General features: G+C 29.2%; 2 protein-coding genes and 1 long non-coding RNA gene across 3 annotated transcripts; 2 read left to right on the top strand and 1 right to left on the bottom strand.

The window, feature by feature from the left end:
- The first annotated feature begins 386 nt into the window (after window positions 1-386).
- Window positions 387-4,100, top strand: LOC120084050 (putative UPF0481 protein At3g02645). Its single transcript, XM_039039951.2, has 2 exons — window positions 387-1,652; window positions 3,425-4,100. Exons 1-2 carry the CDS (start codon window positions 557-559, stop codon window positions 3,982-3,984), a joined length of 1,656 nt encoding a protein of 551 aa, XP_038895879.2. The 5' UTR covers window positions 387-556; the 3' UTR covers window positions 3,985-4,100.
- A 3,614-nt stretch (window positions 4,101-7,714) lies between these two features.
- LOC120084226 (uncharacterized) lies at window positions 7,715-10,787 on the bottom strand. Its single transcript, XR_005483593.2, has 3 exons — window positions 10,500-10,787; window positions 9,133-9,262; window positions 7,715-8,167 (listed from the first exon to the last, which is right to left on the bottom strand). It is a non-coding gene; the product is annotated as an uncharacterized LOC120084226 (long non-coding RNA).
- An 8,010-nt stretch (window positions 10,788-18,797) lies between these two features.
- On the top strand, window positions 18,798-23,441 carry LOC120083757 (alcohol dehydrogenase-like 6). The gene is made up of 10 exons (XM_039039616.2): window positions 18,798-19,043; window positions 19,133-19,269; window positions 19,687-19,724; window positions 20,564-20,886; window positions 21,351-21,433; window positions 21,525-21,600; window positions 21,692-21,753; window positions 21,862-21,957; window positions 22,039-22,200; window positions 23,149-23,441. The coding sequence occupies exons 1-10, from the start codon at window positions 19,007-19,009 to the stop codon at window positions 23,263-23,265; spliced, it is 1,131 nt and encodes a 376-aa protein (XP_038895544.1). The 5' UTR covers window positions 18,798-19,006; the 3' UTR covers window positions 23,266-23,441.
- Window positions 23,442-23,572: the final 131 nt, after the last annotated feature.

A 23,572-nucleotide genomic window follows, 5' to 3' on the forward strand; every position in this document is an offset into this window, starting at 1 on the left:
TTTGGATTTTATTTGTACTTTTATTTATTTATTTTTTTCCTAAAAAGTATTAACATAAACGTGAATATTTCCTCCCTTCCCAACAAAAAAAAAACGTGGGTATTTACAAAATAAAATAGTGTTACAGTAAAACCTCAATCCAAAAAAGACCTAATCATTCCTTCCCACTTGAGTTTTAAATAGTTATATATATATATATATATATAATCTAACATTTTCCTTTGAATTGACTAACAAATGCCAAGTTTGAATGAATAAAGAAAAAAAATTATATATTCCAAACTTTACGTATAATAATTGGTTACCATCCTTGAATTTTCCAATCTCCTCATCACATCTATAAAAGGAGAAAAATAGGTGAGTAAGATTTACGTACATAACATACCTATAAAAGTAACACAAGTTTTCAAAAAGTTCAAGGTATTTAGAAAGTCAATTCGAACAAATCCTTAAGTTTCGATATTGATTGACTAAATATATAAATAGATTTCAACGCGTCTATTTTTACGAGATTTTTAGAAAAGTCATACAAAGCGATCGGTTTGGTTTGTCCATCATGAAAGCATTAGATGTTGAGGAAGGGAAGAAGAATCCGACGTCAATAGTCCGATCAAAATCAGGGGAAAAAAGGTGGGTTATTTACATAAACAACATCATAGAAAAAGAGCTGAATAATAACCAAAAATCCCACATTTCTTCTTCAATTTTCATTGTCCCGAAATTCCTTAGTGCTACAAAACCTGAAGATTATACCCCACAATTCTTAGCTTTAGGCCCTTACCATCATTTCTCACAAGAACTTTATGATAATATGGAGCGTTACAAATTAATGAATGTTTCAAACAAAAATTTACAATTCAATTTCCAATCTTTTTTATCTCGACTTTCCCAATTTGACCTCCAAATTCGTGCTTCTTATCACCGCCGTTTAGATCTCGACGCCGATACTCTGGCTCTCATTATGACAATTGATGGCCTTTTCTTGCTCGATTTTCTTTACTCAAAATTCAAAAATTACCATGATTTTTTAATCTTGAGAGGTAAAAATATATTGAGTAATGACGATGTTGTAGTGCGAGACATTATTAAGCTAGAGAATCAGATTCCATTATTTGTTTTAAAAGAGATTTATTTTGGGATGATTCAATGCGAGGAAAGTAATAAATTATGGGATGATTTGTTTGACTCTGTTTTGGTCGGATTTTGTTCTGAAATTTCCCCTTTGGACGGCGGCGGTGGTGGTGGCGACGGCGGCGGGTTTATTGATTGTGCACATGTTTTGGATGTTTTGCACCGTATGATTTTGCCAGAGGATTTGGGATGCTCCGATGAAGCGGAGGCGGAGATGGCGACCGCGGCGTCGAGGAATAATAATAATAATTATTATAGTAATGAATTTGGTAATTCGAGGTCATCTTTGAAGAAGGATAATTATCTGTGGAATTTGGTAGTGGATAGTGTAAATATTTTGAGGAATTTTAAGAAGGTTTTTGAATTTATTGGACGTTTAATGGAAGTGTTGCCGGTTTTGGGGGGATTGGTTTCACCGATGGGAGAAGTTTCCGGTGAGGATGGAAACAGAATAGAAGATAAAACGCCCTTAATGGAAGCCGGCGTTAAAGTTCCGACAGCCTCCGAGCTTTTCGATACAGGTGAGAATTTTGAGTTTAGTTTTTCTTAAATTTTAAAATATTATATTTTTAATCTTTTAATTTAGTTTATATGTTTGAAAATGTTTAATTTTACTTGTGTAGATCTGAGTTTTGTTTTAAATTATTTTTAGATTTCACGAACTATAATTAATAATAAGTTTTACTAATTTATCTTCAAATTAATTTTGAAATTTTCTTTAAAATATATTTGGATCCCTCAACTTTGAATCTTATTCTATTTTGGTTCTTAAACTTTAAAAAATATATGTTGTAATCCTTGAACTTTTAAAAGTATTTATTTTAGTCTTTGCTATTAAAATTGTGTTAACTCTTTAAAGATAAAATATGTTTGGGGATGAAATTATATTTAGCATGGGTTGAGAAAGATGAAGGTGAAGTAAAATATCAACAACCAATATGTTAAAATAGTGAACAACCAAAATTTTAGATCCAAAATGACTTTTAAAATCTCCTATAAAAAATTGTTTTACAATCTAATTCAAAATTAAAACCCTAGATTTTTTAGAATGACTAACTTATTTGGCAGTCTAATCATCTAAAAATATGAGCTATATTACTATTATGTTTAAGAGTTAATGAAATATTAATACTAAGGACCAAAGTAAGCATTTTTTAAAAGTTCAAGAACTAGAATTAATATTTTTGAAAGTTTAAGGACCAAAATAAAATAAGATTTAAAGTTTAGAGACCAAAATAGGATTTAAACCTATTTTTAATTATTCAATAGTGATTAACGTAAAAAATGAAATTAGAATGAGTAATGAGTGAAAAATCGAGATTAAAAGTGTAAATCTAGAAACTTGAAACAAGACTTAAATCTCAAAAGTAAAATTGTTGCATTGTAAAATCATACAAATTAAATTGAAACCAAACTCAAAACTTAAATATTGAACTTGTAATATTCTGAAATCTAGAAACCAAATGAAAACTAGATGCAAAACTTAGGATTAAAAAAAAAAAATTCCCTAATTACAAATGTTATTCTTTTCTTTAAAAAAATAGAACTATATATAGAGAGGAATGAAGTTGAACAACATTTAGTCATAAGCATAAAATTGAAATAATACTATTATCTAACACAAAGTTTATACTATTGACTTCGATCTTAGGTCAAAAATTTAATTTATTTCACTCCACATATTATTATTATAGATATATATATAATTAATGAGAAGTATTGTACATCACATAAATTAAAATTGATGAAAAAAACAAAGGTGTCAAAGGTAAGGTTAAAAAACGAGATTTTCAAACCTAAAGGCTATATTATGTAATTTATTTACTCAAAAATTCAAATGCAACCAAATCTAAACTTCAACGAGAGACCAAAAATGTACATTTATTTTATATATATATATATATAAAAGAAGGAAAATTCTTACAAATGGAAAAAAAAAAAAAAAAAAAATCAAAGTATTGACATAAATAGCAAAAAAAAATATCGATAGATTTCTATCAACAAAAGATCAAAATTTTATTATTTGATGTAAATAGTTTTCCTTATTTTTCTATTTTTGAAAAATGATGCATGAAACAATTAGGCTTAGTCTAAAAATACTTCAACCCATTCTATAGATAAAAGTGTTAATAAAAAGTTGGTTTAAATCTTATTTTGATTCTAGAGTTTTGTTTAAGTTTTTCTTTTAAAAAAACTTTCAAAATATTTGTTTTTAATGGTTGAATTTTAATCCTTAAACATTAAAATTGGTATATTAGTATGAAAAAATTGAGATTATTGGATGAATTTACAGGAGTTAGGTTCAAAGCGAGCACAAGCATCAAAACAATAAAATTCGATGCAGAAACCGTCACATTCTTCCTCCCAGTGATCAAAATCAGTGCACACTCAGAAGTAATATTACGAAATTTAGTTGCATATGAAGCCATGGCAATGCCTCATTCCATGGTTTTCACTCGCTACTTACATTTAATGAACAATTTCATTGACACAGCAGAGGATGTCAAAATCCTCAAACATTCAAAAATTCTTCTTATCACTGACATGATTAAGAAAGATGAAGAAATTGCAATGCTTTTCAATGGGATTATGGCTAACAATTATTCTATTGGATTAAGCCCTGCAAAAGAGCTCGATCAAGCCATAAATGGTGTTAACAAATACTATCAAAAGAAGCCCAAAGTGAAGGCCAATAGGATAATTAAGAAATATGTTTATAGTTCTTGGAGGATTTTGACTCTAATTGCTACGCTTTTGATTTTGGGGTTATTGGTTTTGCAATCGTTTTGCTCTGTTTATAATTGCCCTCGTTTGTTTGGTACTGATAAAATTGAGGGAGATGATAATTCTTGATGGGTTTTTGGGATGTAAATTTTAATTTGGGTATTGTTGTATTCTTTTATTCAAATATGTATATTTACACCAATTACTAGGAGTTGGCTTTATGGTTTTGTGGACAAATTTTTTCATTGGATGTAAATAATTGAAATTATACTCTACATTGGGTAGTTGTTGTAATTTTATTAAAATTTTGAATTTTCATGATTTTTTTTGGATGATAGAAATTTTGGACCGTTAACAATATCGTTTGTCTCAATTTTTTAAAAGAATATAGAATGATTTTCGATCATTGTCAAAGTGCAACTAATAGTGTGTTGTTATCATTTATCCATACTGCCTCTCTCACGCACCATTCATAAGGGTTCATAGCCGTGAGAATGAAGATGAGATTAATTTGGGTAAATAATAATGAATAATTTTATTGTATTAATTTATGTATATACATACCCATTATTAGGATTTGAGTTTAAGATTTTGTGTAGATTTTTTTTTTAATTTGATGTAAATAATAGAAATTATATTATAGATTGGGCAGTTATGTTTGTTAATTTTTATTAAAATTTTAAATTTTCATGGGAGTTTTAGGGGTTTTTTCTTTTTTCTTTTTTCTTTTTTGTATGGATGTCCTAAAATTTGGATGGTTAATGTGGTTTATCCCATTGTTTTTTTTAAATAATTAGTTGGAAGAGAAGTGTGTATGGCTTAAACGTTTATGGCTTATAGTTTTTATAACAAATTTAAATTTTGATTGAATTTATTTTTCATGTTTATTATGAAATTAAGTAATTAAAGAAAATAGTATTTAAAATTATTTTAAGTTAATTTACAATGTAAGTGAAATGTGTTGGATATGTTATAAAACTTTGAGATATAATTTTTGTTGGGAAAATAAGATTTTTTAATAAATATACTTATAATTAAGTTTAAATTTTAAATACTTGACATGAAATTTAAAAGTATAGAAAGATAGAAAAACTAAAAATACATATATGATGAATAAAATTAAAGTACATAGATGTAATTGGAATAAAATTTTAAATTTGGGTACCATAACAAAAATAAGTCTATGGATTCTCAAAACTTTATTTTGACATGATTCAATGTTTCCTTCATATGAAATAGTACAGAGTTTAAAATTGGAAAACTAATACTGAAAAAAATTGAGATACAAAAACTAAAATTGAAAAAAAAAATCCATAGATTAAAAGAAAAAAAATGAAAAGTTAAAGTTAAATTACGTATTTACAAAAAGAGATACAAAATTTTGTTTACCTTATTGTGTTTGTAGGAGAAATATAAAATTGGAAAAAAAAATATTATTAGATCAACAAATAAATTCTTTTTAAATTATAAATGAGTCGTACAGATGACCCCTATTTAGGAGCCTACTCAAAATTTGGCCTCAATTTAAAGAACTTACATCAGCTGCGTGTGAAAGTATGGTTTTAACTCTAAAACGTGCACCAGGCCAAACGCAATCTAGATTTCTTGTTCCTTCCTCTCATTCCTTCATCTTGTCCTTCTCGTTCCTTCATCTCCTTCCCCAATTCACATTTCTCTCATTCATTTTTTCCTTGATTTTCTTTCCTTCTTTTGAATTCTTCCTCTCATTTCTTCCTCTAGCTTCTTGCTCATCAATTTTATAGTTTTTTCCTTTGAGTTTTTTCCTTCATTGGAATTTTCACTCTCGCTCCTTCCTCTCGTTTTTTGGTCTCACTCTTGCTTCTTCCTCTCGTTTTGATTTATGTTTTTGTCATCCCTTTTTTTCCCTTTTTCTGACGAGATTTCCTTCCCACTCTCTTTTCATTTAGTTGCCCTCTTTTTCTGATGATTTCTTTTGTTTATGTTGGCGTCTTCTTCTTCTCAAATCAAAGATAAATTGTAAAAAGTAAAGGGAGAGAAGGAATAAGGAAGAAGGGTTGAAGTAGTAAATTCATAGGATGATGACAGCAAAAGACCAAAAATCGAACAAATTGAAAAGTGATGTCAAATTTCGAGATGACCTCTAAATAGGGGCCATCAATACTAGATTCTCATACACTTTATACTTACTTTTCCTCTCTTATTTCTCCACCATTCATTCTTCCATATTTTTTTTTTTAACTCTCTTCTCTCTACTTCATGTCATGCTCTTTCCTAAAGGATAATCTGTTGGAAAAAAAAAATAGAAAAGGGAAATGGCACAGATAACTGAATGAAAGGATATAATAGACATTTATGAAAAAATAAAACACAATAACCTCTCTCAATTTTGATTTTTTTAATTCATTCTATAATGAATTAATTCATAAACTCTCTTCATTTTGATTATCTGATATTTCAAATTTATTAATCTTTTATTTTTTTATTAATAATTTCTTTCAAATTTTCTTTAAAATCTCAACCATTAATATAACTTTCTCAAACTCTTATAAACTTAGAGTTGAACACCTTTCATATTATTTATTTATTTAATTTTTTTCAAAACTAAAACCCACTTCCCCTCATAAATATGAAGCACAATAGATTTCCTATAATATTGAAAATATAAACTCTTATAAAGATTTTTTTTTGGGAAAAGTAATAAGTAAATTATTTTATATTTTAAATTTAATTTCATTAAAAATTAAATTATATATATAGAGAGTACAAAATATGAGGTCTTTCTAAAATAGGAGTCTTAGACGGTCGTCTCACTTACCTATAGCTTAAGCCGACCCTGTGAGTGCGAAGAGGGAAGGGAAGAGAGAACAGACATGAGAACGAGTGAGGGAGGATGACCTAAATTTCACTCCCACTAAAATCATAAGGACAATATGGATAGTTAACACATGTTCAATATCTTGTGACTGTCATATACTTCATTATTATACCATCTAGATATTATTTTACGTTTTTAAATTCACTAAATCATTATTATACCATCAATAAATATTTCAACAAATATTGAAATATTTATTTACAAAAATGGTTTTTAGATTATGTGATCAAACTATCCCAAATAATTTATTATATATATATACATACATGCATAATACGTAATTATTTTTATTGTGATTTAAAATTAAATGATCAAGCCTAAAGTATTAATTTTAAATCGTTGTTAATTGATCAATATAATGGGATTTTGAAATAATGAAAGTAGTTAAAATGAATAATATCTTAAAAGTAATAGAGTGAGGAATGTGCACGTATACATTTTGGTTGAGCACCAAAGATGAAAAAGATGTTGTCAAAATGAGCACAAGCTAGACCATATATTTGTATAAATGTCTTTTAAATTTGATTTTTTTCAAAAAGGTCTTTTAGTATTATTTTTGAACTGTTTTGCACTTTTTTATATTTATTTATATTCATTATATATATATATACCTATTTTTGAAGTGACTTTAATGATGGAGAGAGAAAATATATTTATTATAAAGAGAGAAAATGTATTTAATATAGTTTTTCTCATTTATTAATTAGAGAGAGAAAATGCATTTATTTTAATTTTCCTTCTATTTTTCAATTTAGAAAAAAAATGCATTTAATGAAATTTTATTTTCTATTTACATTGGTTTTCACATATCAATTTTTTATGGATTAATGGTTATTTTAAATATATCTTAGAACATTTTGACGGATTCACAATTATTTTAAATATATCTTAGAACATTTTGTTAGATATTTGGAAATATTCTAACCAATATATGAAATGTACTACAGTTTATGAATTAGAAATCGACTCAATGCTTGACATAAATCATAATATAAACAAATATATGAAATACACCACAATATATAAATCTTCCTAAATTTCATTTACACTATAGTATATATCATAATAAAATAAGTTTAAATAAAAAAGCATTCGTTTATATCAAATAAACGAATACATATACCACCATATATATCAATTTTTCTATAAAAGCTAAAAAAAAATACATATATATCACAGTATATATAAAAAATAGGAAAAAAATAAAGTTCATCTTTATATGGGGTTTATAATACATAACCATCCATCTTCATCTCTTCTTCTTCTTTAGCCATGGCCGTCATGGATCTCTCTCCGTCGTCGTCGATCGGATTTGCTTGTCCCGTCGTACCGTCGACCGAATCTGCTCAATCCATCACCGTCGATTCGCTCCATGCCATTCGCTCCATCGGTTTATCCCAAATCATTTGTGTCATCTTGTGTCAAACTATCAATTCGCCCTCACACCGTCATTTACTGTCGGAAGGAGAAAAGAGAGGGAAGAGGAAGAAATGTGTGTGAATTATAGGGGAGAGAATATATGAAATATATTATGGGGAAGAGAGAATATACATGGAGGAGATATATATATGTAAATATTCACTGATATTAATAAAAATAGGAAGGTTAATAGGTTTTTTTTTAAAAAAAAAATGAAATGTTCAAGGTATTAATCTAATATGTGTCTTTTTACATCTTTCATGTAGAAATCAAGAAGAAAGAAAGAAAAGGGAGAAAAGATGAGAATATTGGGCTAAAGTTACCCCAAGCCCAAACTGCTGGTCTGATTCCTATCAACCTAGCTCATGTTTTGAAGAACTATTTTCCCAACTTTGCTGGTCCAACTACAAAATATACCTTTTATTTAAAGAGTCAATTGATGGCTTAATAAATTGTATTAAATATTATATAGACTAGGATTTCCAATTATAAGTATAGCTTAATAAATATTTGGGGGAAAATCATTCATATTCCTAAATTTTCGGTTGTATTCCTTCAAATCCCAAACTAATTAAAAATTATATCAATTAAAACTAACTTCACTTAAAATTTCATTATAAAATCACTAACACCTGATTTTTACATATATTTAAGAATTCTTAAATGAAAAATATTAATGTGGTACTAGACTTAAATGAGGGAGAAAATGGATAATTAAAATTGATAATTTACGTTATAATTTTTCAATTTACATTGATTTTAAGTAAAATTGAGTGTAAATGGTTCACGGTTTAAATTGATATACTTATTAGTTAATTAGTTAATGAATTCGTATGATTTTTTAATACAATACATGGAGTAGAAAGAGATTTGAATATCCGAATTTAAACGTGGCGGGCTCATTTCGAAAAAAATTTATGACTCATTCCCAATCATATACTTTTTTCATAAATAAAACTCTATATATGTCCATTTCTTGAAATTAAAATTTTTTGTGTTACCATCAGCCAATTATGCATCTTCTCTTTTCCCCGACTCCTTAGCTCGTGTCGCTATGGGTTAGAAACCCATTTTGTGTCGTCATTCTCTTCTAATTTGGAAGATAGAAGGATCTGTTGCCCTTTTCTCTGACTGATTGTTGAATATTTTAAGCAGAGATGTGACTTGTTTGCATTGAATATCATTTTCAAAAAATAAAAATAAAATTATGCATCTTCTCTTTACATAATAAAGCCTTGAATTGGAAATTAAGAAAGGTGACTCAATGTGATATGAAAAAGAGAGAGAGAGAGAGAATTTATACCCTAATTACATAAAACTATATATGGTAAACAAAAGTTTCATATAATCAACCAAAATAAAAGGTAAACAAAGACAAAAATTAAGATCTTTTGAACATGCTTTATATGACCCCAATTTCTTCAAGTGGCCAAAAAGATAATAATTCATCTTAATCTTCTTCCACTTGCCATGTTCACCCTTCCAAGTACCACAAAAAAGAAAAAAAAAAATCCATATATCCTACCAATCTTTTCTATTATAATTTATTTTCAAACATTTATAATATATAAAAACTCATCCTTCAAATAATACCCTTTATGATGCATTTTCCACGTTTCAACACAATTTTTCTTTAGCTTAAGTTATATATATGATTTTTAGATTTTCATGTTGTCATTTTTTTTTTTGGTATGAAGTTATAATTTAATCTCTATTATTTATAATTATAATTTAATCTCGATAATTTAATAAAATTTTTATAAATATTAAATAATCTTTACGATATAGAGTATTTGAAGATTAAATTTTAATTTTCTTCTAATCATAAAAACTAAAATTTGTAATTGTCTTGAAAAATCCTAAAGTCACATCAATAATAATAATGCTATAACCATTCACAGCAATGTCATATTTTCTTAAGCTTTGGTTATATTTAATATCATCAATAACTATAGGGAAAAAAAATTCTAATTTCCATTTTTCTAAAACTTCAAGAATTATACTACAAAAAAAAAAAAAAAAAAAAAAAAAAATCTTAATAAGCTTCTAAGAATGAGTAGAATCACACATTTATTTAAACCCTTTCATTTGCAATTTAAAATGTACACGCCACTAATTAATTACTTTAAATAATCTTCCCTATTTAATACTAATTGAGAATCAAAATTTAAATAATTTAAGCTAATCTAAATAAAGATGTGTCCCATAGGTGGTCGAGCTTATCAAATTAAAAAAAAAGGATGCAACGCATTGAAAACTCCAATGGGAAGGGCACTGAAAATGACAGGCATGTGACACAACAAAATAATATGACGTAATAAATACATTAATCAATTAAAAAACAAAAAAGAAAAAAAAAAATGAATACCTCCACCAAAGTGCTTTTGTTTTCTCTGTAGTTGGCGTTGGCCTAAAAGCGGTTTCCATGGGGCCTTGCAGAAGAAGAAGAGAACCCAAGGTAGCCAAGGACGACTTGCCGCCGCGCCGCACATTGACGCCGGCAGCCGGAAGACGGCGGCGGCGATATGAATGGCCGGCAAGTCATCCTTGGCTGCATTCAACTCCCTACTCCTTTTGGAAGGCACTGGAAACAAATAAAATAATTTATTATAATAATAAAGAAGAAGAAATAAGAATTTTGTAGATAAAATAAAGGGGTTGGGTTGTAGGTATATAAGGCAAAGGAGGGGTTTATATATATAGTGTGAGAGGATCAAGTTGATGAAAGTTCTCTGTATCTATGTGGAAATTATTTATAGGTTCGCTTAACTGCATACAGATGAAACTTTCGACCTTAAAAAAAAGAATATATGTGGTAATTACTCCTATTTGTATAAATTTATAGGTTAAATAATAAGTTTAATGTTTGAAATTTAACGCTTCTTGAAATGAAAGAAAGATAGTTGTAACTAAGTTGAACTCATTTTTTACTTTCTACTTGATTGTTTAACTATAGTTTTGTCTAAATATTTCTCTCTATTTTATTTTTTTTTAGATTTTTCTGATTTGTGGCTATAATGAATTGTAAAAATATGGATGTAGTTTAGGATGCATTAAATTATTGTTTTTTTTTTTTAAAAAAAAATAATAAGTCCACTAAACATAAAATTAAAATTTGTATGCAATAAGATGCTAAAGTTGCGATTTCTTTATAAAATGGTTTGTGAATTAAAAAATATTTATTGAATCTGTGAAAGAACATTGAATAGGTTGTGTCCAAATGCTTACTAAACACATTAAATTAATTCAAAATTTAAGAAATTAAACTTCTACTCCCTTGGATTAAATTTGTGCATTTTTTTAATGTATCTGGTTAAAGAAAAATTATGAGAAGGATTTTGAGTCCAAGTTTAAAAGGTCAATGTTAATGAAAATTTTGAAGTCTTAATTTTACAAAAATGTTAATTAAAATATCTATAAAATGTCTATATTGATTAGGGATGTACATGGGTTGGATTGGGTTGAAGGTGTTTTTTGGACCAACTCGAAAAAAATTCGAACAAAATCTCCAACTCAACCTTTAAAATTCATGATGAGTTGGGTTGTCGAGTTATAACTTTTTTCTATTAATTTAAAATATATAAAATTATCTACAACACATGCCTAATAACTAAAATCTCATACAATTCAAATATTAAAAACTAAATATCTATGATATTTATTACAAATACAAACATCATAACAATTTTAAAAAATATGTTGAAATTTCATAAATTCATTAAGGTAAAGTAGCCAAACTTTAAACAAAGAGAAATATACATATATAATTCGGGTTGAGTTGGGTAAACCCAAATTTTTCTTAGTCAACCCAAGATCCAACCTAATTCAACAAAAATATAAAAAGTTCAACTCAACTCAATCCACGAATAAAACTAATCCAATCTAATTCTTATAGTTTAGATTAGGTAATCTGGATTGTTTGGATTTTCGTAATTTTTGAATCCCTCTATTATTGATATATATTTCGAAAAAGATAATTGTTTTTAATTTATCTTACAACATAATAAAAATAGTGATTCATTTATTATGTGAAAGTTAAATTCACCAACATTATGGTGAAAGAAAAATTCAAATTTGAGAGAGTGAAAAATGAAGTAAGATGGGGTATTTTTTTTCTTTAAATTTTAATTTTCTTTTGCCAGCCAATGGACAGACTGAAAAAGGCACCGCCCAACACACATAATAATAAATCCCTATCTTGTTTTCATCCCTTTACTGATCCCCACCCGAAAAAAGAAAATTTTGTTACTATATCAGATATGTTCAAACAAATACATTTTTTTCCTATATAAAATACAACTGATCCGGGTGTGTGTTTTCTTTTCACCCCCCATTTCATTTTGATGTGACATGACTGGGACTCTTTGAGAAGGGAAAAAAAAAAAAACAATATAAACAAAATTACACACGAATTCAAAAGCTTAGGTTAAAAAATCCACGAGGGAGAGCTCGGAGAAACCATGGAAAAAGCTTGAAGGAGCTCAAAGGACCTATGAGGAGAGCATAAGAGAACTTAGAAGGCTTATAGTAGTCCAGGAGAGCTTAGAAAATCTATAGGGAGACTCTATGAGAGCTCATAAGACTCATGAGAGAACCTAATGGAGCTTAGATGACTCATGAGAACAGTCAAAAGGAGTTTAGACGACCCATGGGGAGAGCTTAGGGAGAGAACTTAGAGTAATTGAGTTTGAAGTCGTCCATATTCACAACAGACATGTCATAAAGGAAACGTTGAGAATTTGAGTGGATGGTACACTTAGACATCCACTACAGTAATGGTGTAATTGTCCAACAAATATTAAATTACCGATTACAAGATTTAGGAGGGGCAAATACGAGCCAGAACGTCAGTTACAGTCTTCTATCTTATATAATTGACCAAAGCTATTGGTCGAAGATACAGCTAAAACATCATCTACTATTTAGTATTTTCTTCTGCCAAGTGACTCACAAACTCGAGACGGACTTGAGCGTCAGAGTGTGTGTGGCTTGATACCATACTGGAGCTCAATTTCTTTTATCTTGCAGCCACTTAGACTATTCAAATTTATGGATAATCCATTTTTGGCATCAACACATATTGTTTAAGTATGATAAAAGTCATACTTATGAAGATTGTTAAAATCGCACAAGAATCAAATGTATTTTAAACCAACATGTACTAATATTGTTGGTATAAGAGGCTTTAACTACACTCTAGCTTACGGGTGGTTTAGGATTTAGGATGTTAAGTATTGCATCTCTTTTTTTGTTGGCAATATATGGGTTGGGGGAATTGAAGTATAAACTCAAAATCGACAGTACAGAAACTTTATATTAGTTAAGCTATGCTTAATTTGGCACTGTGATTATTTTTATAGTAGAAGAGTGACATACTTATGCTTTTTTCAGTTACAGCTAACAAGATTACAATGACAATTTTTTTGTTAGAATAATTATTCATCAAGGATATTTAATTTGTTGTTTCATTAAGTGTTTTTTCTTGCGATGTCATCAGAACTAACAAACGAAGATCAACTAATTTTCTCTTTTTAATGAAATTATAGTGTTTCTTTCATATTAGTTGCAGGTTCTAAACTACTGAAGAATGAGTCACAATTGGATTAGCATAAATTAATATATTATATGGGGATCTACTATATGTAGTACAATAACACTCTAGCTATAGAAACAACAATCATAATTAGATTCGATAACTTGATATTTGTTTCCATCTTAAAATATTATCGAAGATGCTCAAATTTTTAACCACATCAATAATACTAAATGTTATATGAGGACTCGTAGTAACCACGTCCATTCAATACTATAAAAGTATTATAAGCTTTTTTCCAATAAAAGGTTGAATGTGGTCCCTTATGTATGTAAGAAAGGAATTTTGAAAGGGAGATCCATAAGGTCCACATGTGGGTATTTTTTGTTTTTTCTTCTCTTAATTTTAGCTTTTATGTAAATTTCCATTCTTTTGAGAAATACCCTATAATATTACATTTACCCACCCTATAGGTTCCTTAAGGGAAAGGGTTTGGAGGTAATAAATTAAGGATAGGACAAGAAGAAGCAACTAGATATGCAAATAATATTATAAAATGAGACTTTTTATAAAATTCTATTTTTAGCACTTTTTAATGGAAAAAATTCAAATATTATGATGATTGATTGTTGAAAAATACTTTGAAAAACATATTGCAAGATAAAGGGGGCATGAGGTTTTGATACTATGAATTGAGAGCAAGGCGTGATAGGGAGAAAAAGGGGAAATGGTGGCTATATTATTGTCTCTTTGTCCATGTTCCTCTATGCATTCTTCATTTTTTGTGATTATTATGTTTTCACTCCCTTTTTCTTTCTCTTTTCATTCTAATTCTAAACCTCCATCGTATCTATTTGAGACCATGAATTTGGATGATACTGATTCTAAATAAACTTTTGGCCTTCGGAATTATTATGTTTTTTAAATAACAAAAGGGTATTGGTATTACGTTCTTAGGATTTTATTTTTGTTTACCATTTTTGATATTTGTATCAAATTAGTTGAATGAGTGGTTGGTGGATTCATATAATAAAGAAATTAATATAATTGCTTAGTTTTTGAGATATTTGATACTCGGTTGTTTTAGATTTTTAGTTAAGTTGGAAAAAAGTTGATAGAAAGAGAGATTTTTTATGGTTGAGTTGATCTATTTGTTAATTGGAATGTTGGGATTCCTCGAAAGTTTTAAATGGAGGTTTAGACACAGCTCGATATTTCCAATTTATTTTCTTTTATATTGTATTTTAAAATTAGAGTAAGTAACACATTTGCTATTAAAGTTTGTTTGTTTGAGGAGATTTTCATAATCATGAAAGAGGGAAAGATTGATGCTTCGTGGAGGCAATTTAATAATTGTGGAAAAGTATCGATACACTTCATGGGGGACAATTTCATAACATGAAAAAGTGACGTGCTTCATGGTGTACAATTTCGTAACATGAAAGAGTGATGCGCTTCCTGAAGGTGAATATTATAATCAATGAAGATATGTTGACTTGTAGCTTATCAAAGAGATTACCATTGAAAAAAATTCACTCGATAAATGTTTAAAGAGAAATCAAAAGACATCTCTAATGATAAAACATTTTAAAACCTAACCCTTGAGGATAATATCATCTTTTAAGTGGGAAGAAATATTACGATCCCAAAATTTTATTTTTGAAACCCAAAGAAGTATTCAATCTAAAATTTGAGATCAAACTAAAATTAAAGAAGATACATATTTAATATATTTTAACTTTTTATTACCTAATTTGTGAAATCACTTTTAAGATTTTTTCAACCTCTTAATTATTGACATATATTATATATATCAATTTAATTATGCTCGTTTTTTTTTCACATTAATAAAATATTCAAAAGATATGAAGAATATTTTGACGCTTTAATAAAAAATTGAAACTGATTAAAAAATATATATATATTGATAGTATCAAGTACCAACGCCACACAGCCGACAAGATCCAGCCGCAACAACTCCACAAATTGCATTTCCTTTTGTCTTTTTCACCTCATTTCAATTTTTTCCCTCCACAAGAAAACTCACCAATAAAAATATATCTTTTTATATAATCTAATAAGACAACAAAATAAAGCCCCCAATCTATAAAATTGTTGTGATATAACATTGATGTGATTAATTGTTCTATGATTTTCTTTTTATTTAATCCAACCAAAATCTTCATCTAGTCAAATAAGAACGACAAAATTAAGAAGAAACATGATACAGATCGAAGGTGACAACTAAAGACTAAAATGAATCAAGAAAAAGAAGGCTAACTTGGGTTAGGACCAAGCCAGTGTGCTCGATCGAGATTCAACCTTGTCAGATGTCTAACGGGGTATGCACGCGAGATTATTTTAGGTCCAATATATGACTTAAACAAAATGTTGTAGCCTCAACCTTGGTTGAGACCACGCCTAGTCAAACATGAAATCGAGCCTGCTCCTTGACCTGATAAATTATCTGATTATCTTGAAATTACTTCGAAATCTTAAGGAACAATTTAGGTTAATTTTTTTTTATAAATACATCATTATAACTTCATATAAGGTAATTAAAGTCATACTCTCAAACTTTCTCTAGCTTCCACATCCTTTTAACTTAAGTATCAGAGTGTGACAAACACAACACTAATGTGCATGTTTTCTCTTTTGCAAACTACATTCTTCTTCTCTTCAAACAAATTCATGTTGATGTCACATGAAGATTAGATGAGGTGAGTTCTCCTCTATCTAAAATTTGGTATCAACATATACCATAAATTGTAAAGTACAATAATAGATTAATGGGCTTTAAATAATATTTAATCTAAAGTACCTTAAATTGTTAAATTAATTGAATTAGAGGAATGAATAAATATTATTACAACACATTTGTAGTTTATCATTTGGAATTATACGGCACCATCTAAGAAATTTACTCCTTTTTTTTAATTTTTTTTTTGTCTAAAAGAATCTTTTGATTTTATTTATTTTTAAATGGAAAAAAATCTCTTTATTACCGAATATCAATGGGCTCAAAGTGTAGTATCTGATCGAGTCACATGTGGGCTTATATTGGGCCTCGATAAGTGGGCTTTGTTGTTACTACTCTCGGCCCAGCTTAGCATTCCGTCTTGGGTAGAGTCCAACTCTTCATACACAACAGGGAGAATCAATCAATTTTTACCAAACTTTATTATGATTTATCAATTCTTAGCACAAACTTTCAATTAAAGTAACTCTAAAGTTACACTCAATTTTATGTTAAAATGATTAAAATATGAAAAAGTGTAGGCTAAAATGATTAAAATATGAAAAAGTGTAGCTCAACCATAATTGATATGTAATCTTTCTTTTAAGATCGAAAGTTCAAATCTTCATACTCCACTTGTTGTACTTAAAAAAAGATCTAATTGAAGTATGTATTTTTTACCCTTTTATTTTTGTTCAATTTTTTGTTAAATTCACCTACTATTATTGAAAATGAGGGAAGGAGAATTAAAATTTCTAAGATCATTAATGTCCATAGAGGTTCTAAATTTTTTAGTCGACCCCAAGCATGGTCATATTAACGTCCATTAGGGTTAAATATTATGAAATTAAAAATTAGCTCGCAAGCCAATATGAAAAAAGTAATTGACATTTACCATTTTTTTTTTGGATTAGGGGTTAAAATCTCACTTTTCAAACATTTATCTGGAAAAATGGACACAAAAAGAAAAATATTTGATCCTAAGTTTATTGGATTATATCAATTTGGACCATGAGTTTTCATTTTTATCCTTTTTAACCATAAAATTAAACAAATTATATAGTTGTAATAATCTATTAAGTTCTCACATCAGATATAGTTAAAAAAAAGTTATCTCTTAAACATTAATTAAATTATAGAACATATATACAATATGAGATGATAATATTCCTTCCGAACAAAAACAACATTAGAATTTTTTTTTTGTTGAGTCTAATTGCTTAGAGGTCATCAATATGCTAAACAAGGCTATTGGTGATTTTTTGATTTTTGATTTTTATTTTTATTGAGAGGGCTAAAGATAGAGACATGGAGATGGATGTTGTCTACTTTTCTCACGTCCATCGTTGTTAGAACATGTTGGCGCATTGCATTACGCGTAAAGCCGTAAAGATTTGGAGGATCGAGAGTATCCTATTCTTTCTTCTCTTTGCCCTCCGAGGCCGTTTGGTTTAAGGTTTTATAGATGCCTGAGAATAAAGAATGCCTGAGAATAAGATGTTTTAGAATAGGATGCCTGAAAATAAAAGATGATTGTGTTTGGTTGTGTATGAGAATGCTATCATAATTTTATGAATAAAAATTGTTTTGCGTTTAATTATGTAATTAAACATGAAAGTCCTATTATAATTATAATCGATTAATAATTTAAAGAATAAACAATATTCAATATATCAATAAAAAGCTAATTACGAATCAATAATAATTTTAATTATAAATATTTGAAGGTTGAGTAATTTATAATTAAAATCAACCAATTAATGCATTTAATGAACGCTAATACTAATTATAAATCTAATACTTAATCATTTTTATTATTAATTAAGTTCAACATTACTAATTTTAATTTTAATTCAATAATATAAGTGAATATATTTTAATGAACAATATATTATATAAAAGGGAAGAAAATGAGATAAAAATATATGATATGTTAATAATGAATGGAGTAATATAAATTAATCATAATAAATAAATTAATTTCTTACAAATAATCAATGATGACTATATGTTCATAATGAATGATTAAATTAAAATTAACCTCAATAAATAATTACTTGATTATTAAAAAAAATAAAGTAATAAATTATTATTATTAAAAAAATGAAGTTTAATACAAACTAAATTTAACTAATCTAGTTTACTAATTAAATATATTTAAAATAGTATTGACTAATAAATTAATAATTTATGTAAAAAACAAATCCATTTATTTAATAAATTTTTATATGTGACCAATGAAGATACTTTGGAAATGGCTTATTTTCAGATAAAGAGTCAGAGAAACAAACATGAGAATTAAATATACAGTGAAGTGGTTTTCTATAGCTATGTGTTGTGATGTGTCCGTGTAGTTGCTATTTTTCTTTAAATAAAAGGAAAATAAGAAAAAAAGAAAGAAAAATGGGATGTATGTGCTCTGCAGTCTGCCCCCTCCATCTCCACCAACCGCACCTACCACCAAACAAAGGCCGCCATTTCCAATGGTTGAAACTCGCAGCTTCTTCGCCTGTTCAAGGCTCACTCAATACGAATTCTTCCTATTCTCCCGCTCGAAGATTTCCCTCTCAATTATTCTTTTTCTTTTCTCTTCAATCTCACCGGAATGTCGTCTTCTTCCCCTGCCGTTCTTACTTGCAAAGGTAACATTTCTGGATTTCTTTCTTCTATTCTGCCTTCCTCCTCCGCTTCTTCAATTTCTTATACCTCATTTTCTGTTGTTCTATTGAAGCCGCGGTGGCTTGGGGACCTGGAGAGCCATTGGTGATTGAGGAGGTCCAACTGAGCCCTCCTCAACCTATGGAGATCAGAATTAAAGTTGTTTGCACTTCTTTGTGTCGCAGCGATCTCTCTGCTTGGGAAACTCAGGTTCTTACTTCCATTCTAAGCTGAAATGACTTCTTAATTTTTGCAATTTCTGTGGATGGACCGTTGTTGACCGATGATAATTAGAGGAATGGGATAAAGTCCTGCCATTGGTTTTGTTTCTGTTCACTGTGTATACAGAACTTGTAGTAATCTCGTTTGATAATGGCGATGGAGATCGAGCTTTTATAGTGAACGAAGAAATCTGTACAAGATGTAGATTGAGAGATGCTTTGTGTTTTTCGAATCAAACTGTTCTTTTGTAAGACCGCATTATAATGAAACTGAATTTTAGTTTCTATTCGATTTTGAGCTTGTAAATACTAGCGAAAGGAAATTTTGGATTCTTTTATGGGCAATATATTTCATGGTGAAGACGAAGATTTGAAAGTTCTAATATGAATACTTGTTTTTTTGTAGGCTATTTTTCCTCGCATATTTGGCCATGAAGCATCAGGGTAATTTCTAACAGAAGTTTTATTTTCTAATTTTGTGGTTAAATCCTTCCTCCTACTGGCTGTTCATGGTTTCAAATAATTTTAAAAAATATTGGAAAATGTTTAGGCGTGGATTCTTTGAATTTTAGTTGTGACATTGTCCTAGAAAGACATTCCTTCAAGATACAAACTTCTAAAAGGGGAAAAAAAAGAAAAAACCTACTAATGGTAACCTACAAGAGCAAAATTCTTGATAAGAAATCCCATGGAAAAGCATGGAAGAGAAACACTAAAAATAGGTCTTCAATTAAGCCACCTCAATACAAACTGACCGACGCCAAGATCACTTTTAAAAAAATCTTTGGATGCAATCCCACCATAAACTCTGAAAAAAAAAGGCTATACCTGCGAAAGAGCCCACGAAGAGCAAGAAACAAATGAAGAGCGATGCACTTGGGAACAAAAAACACAACGAAGATTGAAGATCCCAAAAAAGAAAAAAGGCTGGGACGCTTCAAGAGACAAATAACAACCAGTGTAGATACCATAATCGAAAGAAGAGAAGAAAGCTCCAAGATCTCCTCAACCTTCAAGAACCTTCTAAATAAAGACTTCCAAGACAAGCAAATGACATCCCAAAATTCTGCAATTTGAAAAAACTTCAGATGGGATTTTTTACTAATTTGAAGGATGTCCAAATTATAAATTCATTACATTTTAAATTTATTACTGCCTTAGAACCTTCAGGTAACTTTTTGAAAAAGAATGTTTAATATAGCAATGATTTAAAAATTCACAATAAGCAGCTATTCAGTTTCATCTCTTTGGATCATAGTGATCTTCCATTTTTTATTTTTCAGCGTTGTTGAGAGTGTTGGTCCTGGAGTGACTGAATTCAGTGAAGGTGATCATGTGCTTACACTATTCACTGGAGAATGCAAGACATGTAGGCATTGCACATCAGGTAAAAGCAACATGTGCCAAGTTTTGGGGCTAGAGAGAAGAGGTGTAATGCATAGTGATCAGAAGACCCGCTTCTCTATCAAAGGCAAACCAGTTTATCATTATTGTGCGGTTTCAAGTTTCAGTGAATACACTGTGGTGCACTCAGGGTGTGCTGTCAAAGTCAACTTGGCTGTACCTCTTGAGAAAATATGTCTTTTAAGCTGTGGGGTGGCCGCAGGTATACTTGCTTGCTTCCTTTGATTTCTTCAATGGGGTAGAGGCGTTTTGATGATACATATCACATCCTGTCATCTGTAACCATGTATATATGTAGAATAGAATACCAAAAGAAAAAAAGATGTACAAATAAGTTAAAAGGAGTTATAAGCTTATCGATTCTTTAGTATGATCGGTTAAAAAGGAGTAATATTTATCCTTGACTACTTTATTAGCGTAATTATATGGTCTTCTTTGAATTTTAAATTGCAACATGGCACTGTAAATCAGACTATTTTTGGTCTTATTTTTCCATTCTCTCCCTTGTCTGAACCCACTTATCATGTTACTAAACTATCCTGTAGATTTCAACTAATTTAGGCTTGAACTGAAGTGCGCTTTCTTTTCCTTCTTAATTATTGAATTGAAGCAATGTTTTGTTCAATTGTTCTAGGGGCTGTTACTTATAAGATGTTCTTTCTTCAGGTTTGGGAGCCGCTTGGAATGTCGCTGATATATCTGAAGGTTCAACTGTGGTGATATATGGTCTTGGGACTGTAGGCCTATCTGTAAGCATTATGTTTTATGAATATGTAGTGATTCAAACATGTCTCTTGGCAAACCCAGTTAGATTAATCTTGAGTTTTGCCTTAACAAAAGGTTGCACAAGGTGCCAAAGTTAGGGGTGCATCGCAAATAATTGGTGTTGATATTAATCCTGAAAAGGGTGAACTAGGTACTTCATTTTCTTTGGGAACTATGAAAATTTTATTTTTCATTTTTTGTTAGAAAATGTGTTGCCTAAGGAAATAATTCCATACTCGCAGCTAAAACTTTTGGAATTACTCATTTTGTTAACCCGAAGGATTGCAATGAATCTATTCAACAGGTATTTCTTCTTTCTACAACCTAGCAACAGGTGTCTAAAATCTCGATAACAAAAGCTTGAAATGGGTTTCTTTGTGAGTTTCATCTAATCTTCGTTTATTTCTCTTAGGTCATTAATCGAATTACTGATGGAGGAGCTGATTATGCATTTGAATGTATAGGTGACACAGGAATGATAACTACTGCTTTGCAGTCATGTTGTCAAGTAAGTGTTCTTTTACTCTCCATTTATTTGGTAAGTTTCTTACATGAAATTGTTTAATTTATTTTCACCATTTTGCCATAGGGTTGGGGACTGACTGTTACACTAGGTGTCCCAAAAGTGAACCCAGAACTAACGGCCCACTATGGAATATTTCTTAGTGGAAGAACATTAAAAGGATCCCTTTTTGGCGGATGGAAACCAAAATCTGATCTCCCCTCATTAGTAGACATGTATACCAAGAAGGTAATAATAGCTTTATGTTTGATGATTGAATGTGATATCGGTTTCATACGTTTGTTTGGAACTTCATGATTTTGAGGGATTTCAAGTCATAACGAATTTTAATTGAATTATGTTATTTGTTATTACAAGGAAGAGAATGATTTTGAAATCTAAAGTGATTTTTTATTCTGTTTTTACTTTTTAAAAAAATTCTGACTAGAATGGTCGGATTTTGGAGATTTTTGTACGGATGACCCATTCTCAGCCCCCCTAAATGATTAATAACTCTCCTCCCCCTTTACAAATGAAATCTAACTTTCTGCTTACGTCAAAGTGCACTACCGCATTTTATATAATGTCTCGTTAGGGATGACCATGTCTATTGTAGTCCTAGCGTGATAGTCATGTCTACTGCAATCTTCATTTTTCTCACACTTTGTTGTGCTTTTGTCATAAATATTGCGGTGGAATGGAGAAAAATGAGTGACACGATAGACACGACCATCGCATTAGGATACGATAATTATGATCATACCTAATGTGATATTGTGCTTTGACGTAATCGAAATGTTAATCATTTAGGGGGTTGAGAATGAGTTGTCCGTATAAAAAAAAAAAAAAAAAGAAGAGATTTTGCAGTATTTCATAAGATTTAAAAGTAAATCACAAAGTTAACCTTGTCATGTTCTAACTCTCAATTAACCCATCATAGTTAAAAGGCTTATATTAGTAAAATCTGAACTTTATTTCCTTTTTTCTGTTACCATCCAAACGTATAATTTTAAACATATTAATTTCAAACAAAGTAATTTAAAATCACTTATTAAACTTTCTTGAATCCAAACTTTGGGTTAAATTACAAGCATGGTATGCAGATAGCCATTGTCATGTCAACCAGACCATTAGATTCCATATAATTTGATCTCATTCTTGTTAGTGATGTAAGGCTTGACAAAATATCATTTGCAGGAAATTCAAATTGAGGAGTACATCACACACAACATATCCTTCGAAGATATCAACCAAGCTTTCAGTCTCATGAAGGAAGGGAAGTGTTTACGTTGTGTTATTCACTTACCAGCATGATTTTCAATTTAATTAAATCCATCTTCGATGCTTTTAGCGAGTTCAACTTCCTGGTTTTCCATGTCGGAATATAATTGCTGTGAGTTCTGATATTTGTACCCTTCCTTAGATTGAGATATTTTAAAGCTTTATTATTATTATTACTAGAATGCATAAACGTGTGTTGCTTGTGTCGAGTTTTCTTTCTTTCTTTCTTTTTTAAACAATATATTTTTATTAAAAGGAACAAACAATATAATGTTAAATTAAATTAAGAAACAACAATTTTAAAGCCATCATAATTGAATGATTAAAAAAAATATTAGTT

The sequence above is a fragment of the Benincasa hispida genome, unplaced genomic scaffold, assembly GCF_027475165.1.
Source record: "Benincasa hispida cultivar pf3 unplaced genomic scaffold, pf3_genome.v1.1 HicScf393, whole genome shotgun sequence".
Taxonomy (NCBI): Eukaryota; Viridiplantae; Streptophyta; class Magnoliopsida; order Cucurbitales; family Cucurbitaceae; genus Benincasa; species Benincasa hispida.

Bases quoted from the DNA above. Each gene is read 5' to 3' on its own strand.
- LOC120084050 (XM_039039951.2), top strand. From the start codon at position 557: ATGAAAGCATTAGATGTTGAGGAAGGGAAGAAGAATCCGACGTCAATA. The intron at 1,653-3,424 runs GTGAGAATTTTG...ATGAATTTACAG, and splicing joins CTCCGAGCTTTTCGATACAG to GAGTTAGGTTCAAAGCGAGC.
- LOC120083757 (XM_039039616.2), top strand. From the start codon at position 19,007: ATGTCGTCTTCTTCCCCTGCCGTTCTTACTTGCAAAG. The intron at 19,725-20,563 runs GTAATTTCTAAC...TTTATTTTTCAG, and splicing joins TTTGGCCATGAAGCATCAGG to CGTTGTTGAGAGTGTTGGTC. The intron at 21,754-21,861 runs GTATTTCTTCTT...TATTTCTCTTAG, and splicing joins GCAATGAATCTATTCAACAG to GTCATTAATCGAATTACTGA.